We start from the raw sequence: 16,684 nt of genomic DNA, 5'->3' as shown, positions 1-16,684 counted from the left end.
TTTTTTTTGCGGTACGCGGGCTTCTTACTGTTGTGGCCTCTCCTGTTGCGGAGCACAGGCTCCAGACGCGCAGGCTCAGTGGCCATGGCTCACGGGCCCAGCTGCTCTGCGACATGTGGGATCTTCCCGGACCGGGGCACAAACCTGCGTCCCCTGCATCAGCAGGCGGACTCTCAACCCCTGCGCCACCAGGGAAGCCCTATTTTACTTTTTTTATTTTTTATTTAAAAAATTTTTTTAAATATCTTTATTGGAATATAGTTGCTTTACATTGCTGTGTTAGTTTCTGCTGTATAACAAAGTGAATCAGCTCTATGTATACATGTATCCCCATATCTCCTCCCTCTTGTGTCTCCCTCCCACCCCCGCTTCCTGTCCCACGGCAGGTGGTCACAAAGCACCGAGCTGCTCTCCCTGTGCTATGAAGCATTTCCTTTTAAATCCGACCAACTGACTGTGAATCTAGCAGTTCCCACTACCTCCTCAGATTTGATTATTTGCTGGAATGACTCATAGAACTCAGTAACAGTGACGGTTTATTACAGCAAAAGGATACGAATCAGAACCAACCCCCCACCCCCCGAAATGGAGGTCTGGAAGGGTCCCGAACTCAGTCTCTGTTGTCCCCTCCCCGTGGAATCAAGACATGTCACCCTCCCAGCACATTACTGTGTGACAACACACAGAGAGAGCTGCCAACCGGGGAAGCTCACCCGAGCTTTCATGTGCAGCATTTTGTTGGGGTTTCATTTTATAGGTGTGATTGGTTGGATCATTGGCCACAAGGTTGAACTAAATTTCCAGCCCCTGTCTCCTCCCCAGAGGCCAGGCTGGTATCAAGTGGCTCAAAGCCCCAACCCTCCCATATGCGGTTGGTTTTCTTGGCGTCACCAGCCCCCAACCAGAGTCATCTCCTAGCTTAAACTATCTAGGGACCCACCATGAATAACAAAGACACTCAGCAGAGAAATCCCAGAGATTTAGCGGCTGCCTCCCAGGCACTGGGGGCAAAGGAGCAGCCAAATTCTCTATCATACAGGACATTTCAACACAGCAGAGCTTTTAGGAGAGGATCCGTTTGTCAGTCAGGGCTGATGGTAGCAGGGTAAACTAACAAAACGATGGTCAGCCAAGCAAGATATGAGTTTAATTTGCTCTCAAGTGGTCATGGGTTGGCTCCGTAGGCATCAGGGACACAGCTTTCTTGCATCTTGTTGTCTGCCATCCCTAATGTGTGATTCCCACCCCGTGGTCAGCCGTGGCTGTTTGGCTTCCAGCCCTCACATTCACATTCCGGCCAGCAGGCAGGGCTGAAGGAAGGTTCTCCACTTCCTCTTAGTAAACTTCCAGGAATTCTCACTCCTGTTATCCAGCTGTTACTCACATTGCCACACTGGGAAGCTGGGGAATGTGGTCTTTTTTCCAGGTGGTCATGGACCCAGCCAAAATTTGAGGATTCTGTTACTAAGCAAAGACAGGAAAAACAGTAAGGGGGCCACTAACTGTTCTGCCTTACTGTCATTGATTCTGTAATTTCACTTTTAGGAATTTATTCTGAGGAAATCTGAAATAGATGGATGGTGATAATTGTACTGGCAAGCGTTTATCTACACCTACTCTGTGCTGATGGTGCCGGTACTCACTAACGCAGTACATTTTACGTGCATATTCATTTTGTTTATTTAGTAAATACTTATCGAGCACCTAGAATGCAGTGGGAGCTATAGGAGGGCCTTCAGGATACAACTATGGAAAAGATAGACATGGCCTCTTGTCTCACAAAGTGTGATCTAAAGGGAAGAGTGGCCAAACGAGCAATTCGAATACATCCAAAGCATTCAGAATGAAAAGTGCCGTGATGGGGAAAAGATAGTAGGACCTCAAAAGAGTGTGTCCCTCAGCGTGGGGATGTTGGGGAAGGGTTCTCAGAGAATGCGGCGTCTCGTCTAAGCACTGGAGGAGGAGAAGAGGTCAGGAAGGGCACACACTTGCGGTCCAGGAGGCAGCCGCGTGGCGCGGGGAGGTGTCGGAAGAAGCCTCAGCAGGCGCGGGAGGTGTGGGTGCTGGAGGCAAGGCAAGAGCGTTAAGGCCAGTAGGATGCCGAGCAGCTTTGTGGAAAGAATTTTGGAAACCAGTGAATTGCTTTTTAAGGAGGAAATACACTGAAGTCTGTATTTGAGAAAATCCAGGCAGTGAGAAGAATGGATTGGAGGAAAACAAGGCTAGAAAAAGTGAGAGCAGTTGAGACCTTAGTAATTATCTGGTGAGGAACGATGGAAGCCTGAACTAGGTTATGGCGGCTGGGTGGAGAGAAGTGGACAGATTTGAACTTTGTCAGAGCTTTATTTAACAGGTTTGGTGACTGATTGGGCCGTGGAGGAGGATGGGGTGGCTGGATAGAATTATGGAATTGAAGAAGGGCTTTTGTAAGATGATTGTCTGTATGTCTTTATTCAGGTGTAGCTGACTTTGATTTTTTTTTTCTGTTGTGGTAAAATACACATAACATAAAATTTACCATTTTCAAGAATATTTTGTAGCATGTATCAATATTTAGTTCCTTTTCGTGGCTGAGTGATATTCCATGGTGTGGGTGTGCCACATTTTGTTTATCCATTCATCATTTGATGGACGTTTGAGTTGTTTCCACCTTTTCGGTATTGCGAGTAGTGCTGCTGTGAACCTGAGTGTACGGGGTTGTTTTGAACACCTGTTTTTATTTTATTTTTTTAATAAATTTATTTATTTGTTTATATATTTTTGGCTGTGTTGGGTCTTTGTTGCTGCACGCGGGCTTTCTCTAGTTGCGGTGAGCAGGGGTTACTCTTCGTTGTGGTGCTCCAGCTTCTCATTGAGGTGGCTTCTCTTGTTGCGGAGCACAGGCTCTAGGTGAGCGGCTTCCGTAGTTGTGGCACGTGGTCTCAGTAGTTGTGGCACATGAGTTTAGTTGCTCTGCGGCACGTGGGATCTTCCCGGACCAGGGCTCGAACCCGTGTCCCCTGCATTGGCAGGTGGATTCTTAACCACTGCACCACCAGGGAAGTCCGAGCACCTGTTTTTAATTCTTTTGGGTATATACCCAGAAATTGAATTTCTGGGTCACATGGTAATTCTGTGTTTAACTCTTTGAGGAAGTGCCAGCACAGGTGTGTTTTCCACCGGTGCTGCACCATTTTACATTCCCACCAGCAATGTGCTAAGAATTCTAATTTCTCTCCCTCATTGTCAACCCTTGTTATTGTCCATCTTCTTGATATTAGCCATCCTAGTGGATGTGAAGTGTTTTCTAATTGTGGCTTATTTGTATTTCCCTAAAGATTAATGATGTTGAGCATCTTTTCATATGTTTGTTGGGCATTTGTATATTATCTTCTTTGGAGAAATGTGATTGGTAATCAAGTAAATGGTAGTCTTTTAATTTTTTAAATGCTAATAGGAAGAAGCCACAGGAAAGAGCAAGATAGAGGTTGAGATAACAAGAGAGAGGATGATAACTAGTACAGGGTCTCTGAGAACCTGGGAAGAGACAGGGTTGAGAGTGTATTACAACAAGATTGAAAAAGGAAAGGATGGGTATGAATGCTGCCAATTTTGTAGGTTAAGGTACAGGAAATTGGGGAATTTCTTACCTGGAGGCAAGGTTTTCTGATAAGAGTAGTGGGGAGTTGGTGAGGTTTGAGATGTAGGAAAGATTTGGAATAATCTCTAAAGGGAACAAAGAGACTGCTGATTGGGGAAGCATAGCTGCACTTTGGGGGCAACTTTGAAGGCCCAGCTGAGACTGGAAACTATATATTGTGTTTTATGGTTTAAAAAATATTTATTCTCACAGTACTTAGCAGTCAGGATATATGGCCAGAAGAGATAGGCAGCTGGATTGGTCTTGGATTGAGATTTTGCCCAGGAGAAGGTATTAAGGTAAGGGAATTGATTATATTGACAAAGTCATCACAATAATAGACCATGAAGTCTAGGCCAGAAAGAGAAGGTAACTGATTAAACAGATGATGAACTGCGTAACTTAAAGTACGGAGTGGGGAGATTTCCAAAAATAAGATGACAATGTTGGCAGAAGAAAGAGGAGTAGGCTTTACGCAGGCAGAACAGTCATGTTCACCGTGGAGTCTAAGCAAAGTGAAGAAGAATGAACGTAAGATGATGGGCTGTCAGTGAAAACCAGGGAGGAAGTCGGGAGGTATAGGACCTGGAAACCTCGTCGAGGTGGACATCCTAGCTGGGATTGACTGGGAGGAGGCTGTGTTCAGGGGGTTTTATCCACTGCTGTGTTATGATAAGAACTAACATGTAACAATGGGGACTGGAAGAAAATACTTCTACTCCCTTCTACCCCCCCCGCACCCCCTGAATTAGATCCTTCCTCTCTGAGTGTCTGTCACACATGTCACACATGTCTGTCATCACATGACACTGTATTTGTCTTTCTTACTTGAGCTGTGTGAAACCCATGGCACAGGTAGCTTCTTGAATAGTTCAAAATTATAGACGTGGTTATTTCTGGATGGTAGAATAATGGGTGTTTTCTCTTTGTACTTTTTCTGAATTTTATCTTCTCTACCTTGGGTGTTATTTTTTTAATTGGAAGAAAAATCTTTTGAACATCTTTTTATTAACATTCTTACAATAAAAGAATAAAAATTGAAGTCAGTATTCTTTTACTCTTTCTGAGATTTTTTTCCCTCCTAATAATGCTAAGGAACCTTCACTCTTCTCATGACATTAATATAGAGCAGTGGTTCTCAAACTTCAGTGTGTGGTGCTGGACCCTAACCCCAGAGTCTCTGATTCAGTAAATCTGGGCAGGGACCCAAGAATTTGCATTTCTGACAAGTTCCTAGGCAATGCTGGTGTTGTTGGTTTGGTGTTGTTGGTTTGGGGACTTCTCAGTCAGTGTTGAGAACCACTGATGCAGAGAAGAAGGTACAGCTGAGCATAACATTTCAGTTCTTTAGAGAGTGGGATGAAGGCTGAAATTACAAGATCTCTCAATAGTCTGTCCCCACGTTTCTAATTGTCCCTCTCTTTTGTCCTTCAGACAGAGCATAAGAAGGAAACAGGAGAAAATTGGGACATTTGAGTCTGCCCCTGACATTTGTCACAGTCAGAATTTTACCCCTTCTCCCCAAACCCTCACACACCCTCTGGATCTTCTCTGTGTGCAACACAAGGGTGAGAGAGGCTGAGACCTAGATTCGTGTGTATGTGCGTGTCATCACTGAACATTAGCGGTTAATTTGGGCTGATATTGATGTGACCCACGTTTATTCTTCAGAAATAGTTACTTAGTGTTACTATTTTTCTTACTGAAAAGTCAATATTTTAAATATTTAGCCACATTTTAACTTAAAGACTTGTCTTTTTAGTGGTAAGAATAAGTAATACTTGACTCTCGTGACTGGCCCTGCTGTGAAAATGCATACCAGAATTACACGTGTGATTTTAAGTGAAGGCTAATCCTGCAGCAAAACAAAGCTCCAGGCTGAAGAGCTTCGATGTATAGGAAAATGTTCCTTTTACATTTGTGATTTCATTGTAATTTTTATAATTCTATGGCAGCTGGGTGTTCATGTTTGTTGTTGTAAGTGTATTATATAGAATGTCACTTTTTTCTCGTGGTTGTAATCATTTAAATCTTAATTTCAGCTGATGAGTAAAGAGTCTCCTGTCTCTGCTGGGAATGATGCCTATGTTGACCTTGATCGCCAGGTACCTGATCTTGCATTGTTTTTATCCATGAAGAGATTAAAGGGTGAACTTTAGATATTAATGAAAAGGATGTTTCAGTTGAAATTGCTTATGAAATATATTGGTATAATTCTTTATTTTTTACCTAAAATTCAAGAACGTAAGCCACTTTACTAATGGATATTACACACTTGTAATTAAATTTGTAATTAACATATTATTGTACAGCCCACTTTAAAATAAATTAACCTCTTTAATTTACTATAATTCATGTTTTCTAGTCATGTTTTCTTTTTCCATTAGTGATATCTTTCTGTATGCCACGTTTAACACAATAGATGCAGTCCTGGAAAATGGCATGCATTTAATCCTGTGATTTATTTATAATACAAAAGATATCTTACCTTTTATTTCGTGTTATTCTTCAATTGAAGAAGTCTCCTCTACCCTTCATCTTTGTGAAGAAGTGAACTGTCTGGTTTTCACTGACAGCCCATCATCTTACGTTCGTTCTTCCTCACTTTGCTGACTCTACGGTGAACATTACTGTTCTGCCTGCCTAAAGCCTACTCCTCTTTCTTCTGCCAACATCATCATTTTATTTTTGGAAATCTCCCCACTTCATACTTTAGCTTAAGCATTTCATCATCTGTTTAATCAGTTACCTTCTCTTTCTGGCCTAGACTTCATGGTCTATTACTGTGATGATTTTGTCAATATAATCGATTCTCTTACCTTAATACCTTCTCCCGGGCAAAATCTCAATCCAAACCAATCCAGCTGCCTATCTCTCTGGCCGTATATCCTGACTGCTAAGTACTGAGAGAATAAATATTTTTTAAACCATACAACAATTGTGTTGAAATACATTAGCTATTTATTATAACAATTGAACCCCTGTTCCTCTAGCACATATATATTTTACCAAGGTGAGATTTCTTAGTTATTACAGAATCAACATTACCAAGAACCAAGTAGCCCTAGGAGATGTATAAGAAAACTTGATATGAGGAAAGAACCAATTTCCAAGTACAGAAAAGACAAGACTCAGGACTAAAAGATGTCTGCAGTTGGAAGAAACCCTTCTTTTGACTCGTGCAGAAGGGTTCTTGATTTCTCCCTGCCCCACAGAAAGAACAGGGGGAAGCGTTTTAGTTTTGTATTGTACATGTGCCATCATTAGTTGTTGCCACGTCATATTGCGACGTTCACTGTAGCTCTTTGCTTCTACCCAGCTGAAGAAAACTTCAGAGGAACTGAATGAAGCTTTGTCGGCCAAGGAAGAAATTGCTCAAAGGTGCCATGAGTTGGATCTGCAGGTAAGAGATCTGGTTTTACACCACCTGTTTGCAGCACGGCTCTGCGTCCCACCATGTGCCCTGGGTCCCACGTGCGGTACAGTTTGGCTGTAACACAGCCCTAGTTTGAGAAGAAAAAGGAAACAGAGCCTGGAAAAAGAGTGCAGACTGAACAAAGGTCAGAGTTTTCCTTCCTTCTCACAGCCCCATCAAATTCATAATAAATGAATTTAAAATGGGATAAGCCCACAAGAAAAGAAGAGAAGGAGGAGAGAGATCGGCTCTCAGGAGGACTGGGGGAGATTTTTAAAAGCCCTGATTTGTAGCGTTTTCCAATTTCCACAGTATAAACACTGTCACAGCGACCAATTCCAGGTTGTTAATGGTTTAACAGTCGGCTCACCAGACTCCCGAATATTTAGCAAGTGGCTCGGTTATAGCCAGCAACAGCACACCACTGCTCATCATCAACCTCAGAAGGCCAAAAGGCAGTTGGATAAAGTGCCAAACGGCCTAAAAGGAGTAAAGAATGCAGTGCCAAAAACACCTATAAAGGGGGAGGGAGCTGCTGTAGCTGAACCCCAGAGAAGCCCCCATGCTTGGTGGAAGGCTGCAGCGAGGTGTAATGGGGTCTTCTGTAGGAGAGCTCAGCCCCATTGCCCGTCACCCACTGCAGATACCCTGACCTGTAGCTGGTTTCCCAATCGGAGGGGTCTCTTCTAAAGAAGTTAAGCAAACAGAAGTACAGGAGGTTAGACCGAGTATTAGTATTGCAGGGTAAGGCCCTTTTCATTTTGACCTTTCTGGATTCCCTAATTTACAGAAAACCGATTCTTACATGTGAGGAAAATCTGCGTAACAAAAAAGAGAAGGGTCAAGATAAACAGGAAACTAGCCCTAGAGGAAGTGGAGAAATTGGGGTAGTAGAAAAGATTTTTCTTTTTATTTTGTTTTTGGGGTTTTTTTTGCGGTACGCGGGCCTCTCACCATTGTGGCCTCTCCCATTGCGGAGTACAGGCTCCGGACGCGCAGGCTCAGGGCCGTGGCTCACGGGCCCAGCCGTGGCTCACGGGCCCAGCCGCTCCACGGCATGTGGGATTCTCCCGGACCGGGGCACTGAGCCTGCACGTCCAGAGCCTGTGCTCCGCAACGGGAAAGGACGCGGCGGTGAGGGGCCCTTATACCGCAAAAAAAAAAAAAAAAAAAAAAAAAAAAAAGGACAAGATGCTATTTTAAAAAGAAAAAATCAGAGATCAAGAAACACTAAAAATAGAATTGTCAAAATAAAAAAATTCAGTAGAATAGTTAAAAATAAAGTTGAAGAAATCGCTCCTAAATTAAAAGACAGAAAATTAAGAAATAAAATTGTTTGTCTGGGATTTACCTCAAAATCAGGGAGGAGGGGGGAGTGGATGGAAGTCCAGATAGGTGCATAATTGGCCATGTTTTGATACTTGTTAAAGCTGTGTAGTAGGTACACAGGGTTCGTGATATTTTATACTAGAAGCATCTTACCTTGAAAGGCGTAAGAGTTGGTCATTGCTTTGGATGCAGATAGGAAGAAATGTGATCAGAGCACACTTTCTGGGTGATGTAGTAAATAATATTTACCTAGTCATAAGGTTAAGTGCTGTTAATTGCTTTTCAGATTCTAAAATTCAGCTATACACAAATGCAGTATTTTACAATAATGGTAAATAAGAGTTGGTTGTTTTTATGAGCAGGATATAAATAGTCTCTTTGACGGTGTAACATTCAAGTCGTACACTGGGATTGGCAGACTGCAGTCGGCCCTCTGTCTCGTGAGTAAAGTGGTAGTGCAGGCAGGCTTGTTCCTTGATGTGCTGTCTCTGGTGCTTTCACGCTGCAAAGACAGGGTTGAGGACTTGCCACGAGACCTGTGGCTCTGAAAGGCTCAGCTGTTCACTGCCCTATTCCTTACAGAAGAGTTTACCAGTCCCTGGTGTGAACAGATCGCAGAGCGAGTGGCGGGGCTGCAGAGAGGTTATGAGGAGATTGGTGGCAGCGCCATGACACACTCAGCCCTGCAGAAAGCAGTCGTAACACAGGCGTGCTGATGTGACCTCTGAGGTAGCGATGTGAACGTCACTGGTCTTCAGCATCTAGCCCTGCCTGTGGAGAAGCAGTGTTATGAAAGTAAAGATGCGGGTGCTGGAGGTGAGCAGGAGAAGCAGGGCGAGGCAGGGCGGTGAGGGCCCGGTGGGGACCCCCGTGTTCTCGTCTCACCACGAGGGAGCACCGGCAGTACACGGCCGGCCGCTTCTCGCCATCCAGTCTCAGCTCCAAATCACGTGGTTTATCTGTCATGAAATATTCACTGGGCACTTAGGTGTGCCCAGTACTAACCTCAGCCTCCCCGGGAAGTTCCTCGGTCACCAGCCTACAGTCGTCCTCCAGCCTCTCCTCTTAGTCTTTTTTTAAAATAAATTTATTTATTTATTTATTTTTAGCTGTGGTGGGTCTTTATTTCTGTGCGAGGGCTTTCTCCAGTTGCAGCGAGTGGGGGCCACTCTTCATCGTGGTGCGCGGGCCTCTCACTGTCGCGGCCTCTCCCGTTGCGGAGCGCAGGCTCAGTAGTTGTGGCTCATGGGCTTAGTTGCTCCGTGGCATGTGGGATCTTCCCAGACCAGGGCTCGAACCCGTGTACCCTGCATTGGCAGGCAGATTCCCAACCACTGCACCACCAGGGAAGCCCCTCCTCTTAGTCTTGCTTTAACCTTCTGCAGAGCACTTTCACTCTAGGTCTTGCATGTATTTATTAGTTTACTTTCTTGCTTAATATGATTTGTCCTTGTTTATATATTTACTATGATGATTTGTTTAGAATATGTAACACATAAGAATAAGAACTGTCTCTGCGTTTTTCATCGTGGTATCCCTTGCACCTGGACAATTGCAGCAGTGCCTAGCACATGGTAGACCCACGATGAGTATCTGAGTGAGCTAATGAGTGGGCACGTGATGGAGTGAAACAAGTCAATGAGTAGTTGTTCAAAATTGCAGAGGTGGCCAGTGAAAGGAGCAGGAATAGTGCCATAACTATTTGTGGAAACGGGGGATGCCGCAAGTGGCTCTAATTTCACATGTCAGAGGAGACAAGTCACTAGATAATGTGTAAGGTTGATAAATCAAGAAATAGTGGGTATAACATGTTATTGAGAGATGTCAAGTCACAGCCAAAAACAATAAAATTAGGAACATTAAAACTAGTTGTCAGGCTTCCCTGGTGGCGCAGTGGTTGAGAGTCTGCCTGCCGATGCAGGGGACACGGGTTTGTGCCCCGGTCCAGGAAGATCCCACATGCCACGGAGCGGCTGGGCCCTTGAGCCATGGACACTGAGCCTACGCGTCCGGAGCCTGTGCTCCGCAACGGGAGAGGCCACAGCAGTGAGAGGCCCGTGTACCGCAAAAAAAAAAAAAAAAAAAAAAACCTAGTTGTCTCTTGGAAGTAGAAAAACTCAATGGGAAACTGTAGCTTTCCATTATAAGCCCCTTTGCTTTATTTGCTTTTTTTTCCTTAAATTGTGTTTATGTATTATTTTTAATTATTCTCCTTGTTGACTAAAAGAAATGCACAACGTGAGAGTTGTGAGTTAAGGTTTCTTTGGGGCAAAATGAGGACAATAGCCCAGGAGACAGCATCTCAGCTCTGAGGAACTGCTCCAAAGTGGTGGGATGGAGGTCAGTATGTATGTGATTTAGGTGAAGAGGGTGCGTGCAGTGAAGCACACGTTCTGGTAGAAGGTGGCTGCCAGTCACGAGGAGCAGTTGTCACCGTTGATGATTTTAGTGCTTTTCTAGATATGAGGAGATGCAAGAATTGGGCTCATAAAATCTTCTCCTGAAGATATCTAACTATCTGAAGGCCTGTTCTGCCAGTTTTCCCAGAGCACGGGGGGCCCCGTTCCTGATCTCTTCCTGAACTCCTTTCAGGGAGCGTTACAGGTCAGCGGCTGCAGCAGCTCATGATTTAATCCTTGTTGAGGCAGATGGCAAGTACCAATTTGTAGTTGACACCTTTTTCTGTGTATGTGAAAAGGATTTCTGCCAAATATATTGAACTAAATTACTTTAGCAACATTTGCTAGTCTGATGAGTCTGGTATTAAGGTGTTGCATTATGCACTCAGCGTTCATATAAATTGACCACATACCAGGCTATAAAGCAATTCCCAATAAAATGCAAAGAATCTGTGTCTTTAGATCATGCTTTCTGACCAAAGTGCAATTTAAGATAGAAATTATTAACAAAGAAATGAGCTTTTAAATTTTAAAGCCTTAAACATTTATTTTAAAAAGAATGAAAGAGCAGAAATGAATGAAATAGACCAGTGGCACGGAATTGAGCTACTACTCTACTCTGAGAAAAGACTCGTGCGTTTATGGAAATCTGACAAGTTAGAGAGCTGGCATTTCAGACTCATTCATTTATTCAGCAAACACTGAGCACCCACTCCAGACCATCCACTGTTCTAGCTGCTGTCAATACAGTGAAGATAGGGGAAAACACAGAAATGGGTAAAACATCCCTGCCTCCAAGGTGCTTGCACGCGATAAAGAAGACAGACAGTGGACAGGATAAGAATACGGTCTGTTGTGTGCTGCTGATAAGTATTCTAGAGAAAGGGGGACTCGGGGGGGCGGGGGCACGGGGTGGGAGGAGCTAGTTCTGACTGGGTTGTCAGCAAAGGCCGCCGGGGAGGCAGCAAGTTAGTAAATCCTAGAGGGTGGATAAGCGGCCTCCCAGGCTTCCTGCGAGGCTCATCCAGGCTCATCCAGGCTCAGCGGGACAGCTGGTGTCTCCGGGAGCACGAAGGTGAGGGCAGCAGGAGTGAAGCCTGGGGAGAGGAGTCCATCTGCAGAGGCCTGACGGGCCTTGGTACAGGCTGCGTAAATAAATGGGAAGCCGTTGGAGGCTTGTGAGCAAAGACGTCCTGTGATCCGAGTTTTATTTTAATGGATTATGGTGGCTGCTGGGTGGTGAGGGCCAACTCAAGGGGACTAATTCAGAGGCCTTCGCAATAATCAGGCAAAAAATTAGGTTGGCTTAAATCAGAATTGAGGGGCGGTTAGAAGTGGTTGAAATCCGTCTGAAGGCAGAGCCGCTGATGTTTGCTGAAAGAGTGGGCGTGGGTGTGAGGACGAGATGGGACAGATCCTGCCAGAGCAAGTGGAAGGACAGAGTTAGCATCGCTGAGATGGGGAAGACAGTGGGAGGGCAGGGCGGGGTGTGGGGGAATGAGAGTCCCACCTGGACAGGTTAAATTCAGACGCCTGGTGGACCTCCAGTTGGACGTGATACCCACTGCGGGGTTCCAGGCTGGAAATAGAAACATGCGAGCTGTCAGTGGATAAATTATGTTGACAGCCCAGAAGCTGGAAGCGATCAATGTATTTAGAAAGGAAAAGCCATGCGTGTGCCAGAGGCAGGGAGGTGAAGAGGGCTTGACTGGAGTAAAGAGGAGGCACACAGACCAGGAGAGGGAGGTGTCCTGGGAGCCACAGAAGCCAGGGTCGGCTGATCCTGAGGATGGTGGGGCAATAGCCCAACTGGAAGAAAATGGGGGTGGAGAGGGAGAATCAGAAATGGCAGGTGACTTCTGTTTTTACAGCTTTTTGAGATGTAGTTGACATACGACAAACTGCTCATCTTTGAAGTGTACAGTTCTGATGCATGTTGACATGTATAAACGTGCGAAACCATCACCACAATCAGGATAGTGAGTTCTCATGACTCTGTAATCCTCTTCCAGTGCCGGCTCTGCTTTCTGTCACTGTAGATTAGCTTGTGTCTTCTAGAATTGCATATGAAAGGAGTCATACACAGTGTACTCTTTTTCTGCCTGGCTTCTTTCATTATTTTGAGATTCATGCATGTTATCGGTATTAATAGTTAATTCTTTTGTTTCTCAGATAGTATTCTGTTGTATGGATGTGCTGCAATTTATTTATCCATTCACCTACTGGTCAACGTTTGTTTTTCTGTATTACAAATGAAGCTGCTATAAACATTCTACGTCTCTGTGTGGACATATGCTTTTAGTTCTCTTTGGTAAATAAATACCTAAGTGTAAAATGTCTGGGTTATGTGGTAGTTGCATGTTTAATTTTTTAGGAAAATGCGAACCGGTTTCTCACAGCCTGTGGAACATTTCACGTGCTGAACAGGTGTGTGAAGCTCCCATCTGTTTTCATCTTTACCAACACTTGGTACAGCCAGTCTCTCTGATTTTCGGCATTCTAGTGGGAGTAAGTGTATGGATATAACATTGTGGTTTCAATTTGCATTTCCTTAATGACTAATCATGAGTATCTTTTTGTGTGCTTAGTTGCCATTACATATCTTCTTTGGTGAATTACCTTTTCAAATGTAAAATAAAGAATGAATTCTTGCTTACTCTTACGTACTGCTCTGCCTGTGCAATATTCCAAAATAATGTCAGTGTTTTAAGTGGAGGTTGCTTGTACTTCTTTAAAAACAGGCTTTAATTCATAATGGTAATTCACAAGTGATTATGCGGATTCCAGTGTAACTGGAGAAAATAAACACTGTCTTCCTATATTCTAACAGGTTGCAGCATTGCAAGAGGAGAAAAGTAGTCTGTTGGCAGAGAATCAGGTATTAATGGAAAGGCTGAATCAGTCTGATTCTATAGAAGATCCTAACAGTCCAGCAGGAAGAAGGCATCTGCAGCTCCAGACTCAGTTAGAACAGCTCCAAGAAGAAACATTCCGGTAAGGGACAACTCACTCAGATCTCATTTTTTTAGATTTGGTAATGTCTTTTTTTTATATATAAATTTATTTTATTTATTTTTGGCTGGATTGGGTCTTCGTTGCTGCGTGCAGGCTTTCTCTAGTTGCGGCGAGCGGGGGCTACTCTTTGTTGCGGTGCACAGGGTAATGTCTTTTAAAGTTAAGAATATAGTGTTAGGACTTTCGGGTAACTGCAGACCAGGGAGGCTGTGCAATTAGCCACTTCCCAAAAGTCTTCCCACACGACATGAAATAACTGCTCATTTAGGAAAATCTATGAATGCTCACCCTCAATATGACTTGCAGACAGAATGCCCCAACTGAACAATAACTGTGAGTGAAAGGAAGGAAGCAAATACCAGCCCACCTCCATCCTGCCAGGCACTCTGAGGCAAGTAAAGGCAGACAGAGAAAAAACTCAGAGACAGAGGAAGAACTAGCGAAGGGGCCTGAGGGTGAGTTGGAGCAGTCGCTGCAAAGATTAAATTCACTCAAAATCGGAAATTACTTTAAAACAAAAAAGGAAATTAGATCACAAACTGCAGGGATAGGAATTCAAAGAAAGTGTATCTTCTTAAAGGACCAAATGCCAAAATAATAAACAGGCACGGAATTTAGAGATTGTTGCCCTTTCCAGAGCACAGTTTAAAGAAACGCAAAATAAAGGCCAGGTGCGTGGGTTATAGAGACAAGCCTATTTAAAGGGCGAGCTGATGTAAAGGGGCAGTCTTCCAGACACATCTTCTGGGAGAGGAAAAGGCCAAAAAGAAGGAAGAGGGCCCATTGGCGATTGGATGGTGAAAGGGAAAAGAAGAAAAGGAAAAATTTGGTGTCCTGCAAGACAAAATAGAACCCCAAAGTTGAAGGACTTGGCAGTATGATAAAATATTGTGTTGTGATTTACTAGAAAACATATCCTGGCCTGTTTCTTACCCAACCATAGATTTTCAGTGTCAAAACTGGGAGAAATTAAATATCAATTAGGTTTTTTTTACTTGTGCAGTGACTCAGTCCTTTGTTTCCCCATGAAATGTTTGCATTTTTTTTTTTGGCCTTGACAGGAAAGAATAAACAAATTTTCTTAGTCTTCTCAGAAACCTTAGACAAACAGTCCATCCCCTATGGTCTACACCTGTGGTTCAGAGTGTGATCCGAGGACCCTCTCAGAGAGTCTTCAGGGCCCTCTCTTTTCCAACTGCATTTCTGTGCTTGGCTGGATCTCCTTCATATACCGCAGCCAAAAAACCATCACAGCAGACCAGTGTAGAAACACCTATGGGAACCCAGCTGTCTTCTACTAAACCAGATGATTTGAGTCACAGAATATAAAAAATATTGCCACTCTCCTCATCATTTTTTAGTTTTAGACAATAGAGTTATTTTTCATAAACAGTATGTTGTCTATATTAACATAATGGGTTTATTACTATTATTTTCAAATGACTGACATCTCATTTATGAGTATTCTTTAAATAATTCCTGAATAAAATAGTAGCAAATTCAATCCAGTACTAAAGTAAGCTTTATCCCAGGATTGTTAACCTGTTGAGTATTATTAAATCTATTACAGTAACTATTAAATGTATTATAACTCCTCCAATTCATAAGGTAAAGGAGAAAGAAAAATATAAAATAAGCTTGGTACATGAAATTCTCAGTAAAGTTAAGAATGAAATGAGGATGAGTATTAATCTGTTATTTGACATTTTCCTAGACATTCTAAAAATCCTGGCTTTGCCACTTACTAGCTGTGTAACCTTGGGCATGCCTCCATTTTCTCTACTATAAGATGGTATAATAGTATTATCTACCTTCTAGAATTTTTGTGAGCATTAAATGAGTTAATATATATAAAGTATTTTGAGAATATTGCCTGGCACATAGATGCTATATAAGATTTCGCTGTTATTACTTTTCTAGAAAATGAAATAAGAAAAAGATATGAGATTAAAATATTGGGAAGACAAAAAGTATCAATAAACGATGATTATTTGTAGATAATATGTGTGTCCACCCAGAAAATATAAGAGAATTAACTCAGAAGTTCTTAGAACCAATAAACATTTAACAGGGAGAGGGTAATGTAAGACTGCTGCATAGGTCATAAGTTTTTTTACCAATAACTAGTTAGTATCATCAGGAAAAACTTCCATTTATAAGTATTTAAGTGAAGAATAAAAAAAAAAATTAAGTACAGGCTTCCCTGGTGGCACAGTGGTTGAGAGTCCGCCTGCCGATGCAGGGGACATGAGTTCGTGCCCCGGTCCGGGAAGATCCCACATGCCCTGGAGCGGCTAGGCCCGTGAGCCATGGCTGCTGAGCCTGCGCGTCCGGAGCCTGTGCTCCGCAACGGGAGAGGCCACAACAGTGAGAGGCCCGCGTACCACAAAAAAAAAAAAAATTAAGTAATATGAAGGAGTTAGATGACAAAAACTTCTAAGTTATACATAAAACATAATACTGTGTGGAGAGAGAGAACATATTTTTAGGTGTTTTTAATGGAACATTGTAAGAATGCCATTTTTTCTTAACTTATATAATTTGGACTTGATTCCAATTCAAATTTTATGTTCATCTAGAAGTATTAATGAACAAGAGATTCCCAAAATGTTTTGAGAACAAAGTATAATGAGGGAATACTGGCCACACCCAAGTACTAATATACTAATGAAAATAGCTTGGTACCAGTGCAGCAAAATAGACACCAATGACACAAATGAAGATCCAGAAACCAGTCCAAGTATATATAAAAATACGTAATGTGATAAAGATGGCATTTTCTAATCAATAGGGAAAGGTTAAATTATTTGTTAAACAGTTTTGGAATGGTTGGTAGATATTTTGGCAGGAAAAGTTGGATTCCTGTACTACATCATATACCCAAATGAATTCCAGGGAAATTGAAAA

At 42.9% G+C, this 16,684-nt stretch overlaps 1 protein-coding gene across 1 annotated transcript in view; it reads left to right on the top strand.

The window, feature by feature from the left end:
- HOOK3 (hook microtubule tethering protein 3) overlaps positions 1-16,684 on the top strand; it is a 103,394-nt gene that overhangs the window by 38,486 nt on the left and 48,224 nt on the right. The window contains exons 7-9 of the mRNA XM_079909561.1: positions 5,662-5,724; positions 6,939-7,022; positions 13,593-13,756. Coding sequence (XP_079765687.1) covers positions 5,662-5,724; positions 6,939-7,022; positions 13,593-13,756 — 311 coding nt within the window. The remainder of the gene's footprint in view (positions 1-5,661; positions 5,725-6,938; positions 7,023-13,592; positions 13,757-16,684) is intronic.

Source organism: Stenella coeruleoalba, assembly GCF_951394435.1.
Source record: "Stenella coeruleoalba genome assembly, chromosome: 21".
Taxonomy (NCBI): Eukaryota; Metazoa; Chordata; class Mammalia; order Artiodactyla; family Delphinidae; genus Stenella; species Stenella coeruleoalba.
The sequence above is the reverse complement of the archived record's forward strand: the minus strand, read 5'-3'. Positions and strand labels throughout refer to the sequence as shown.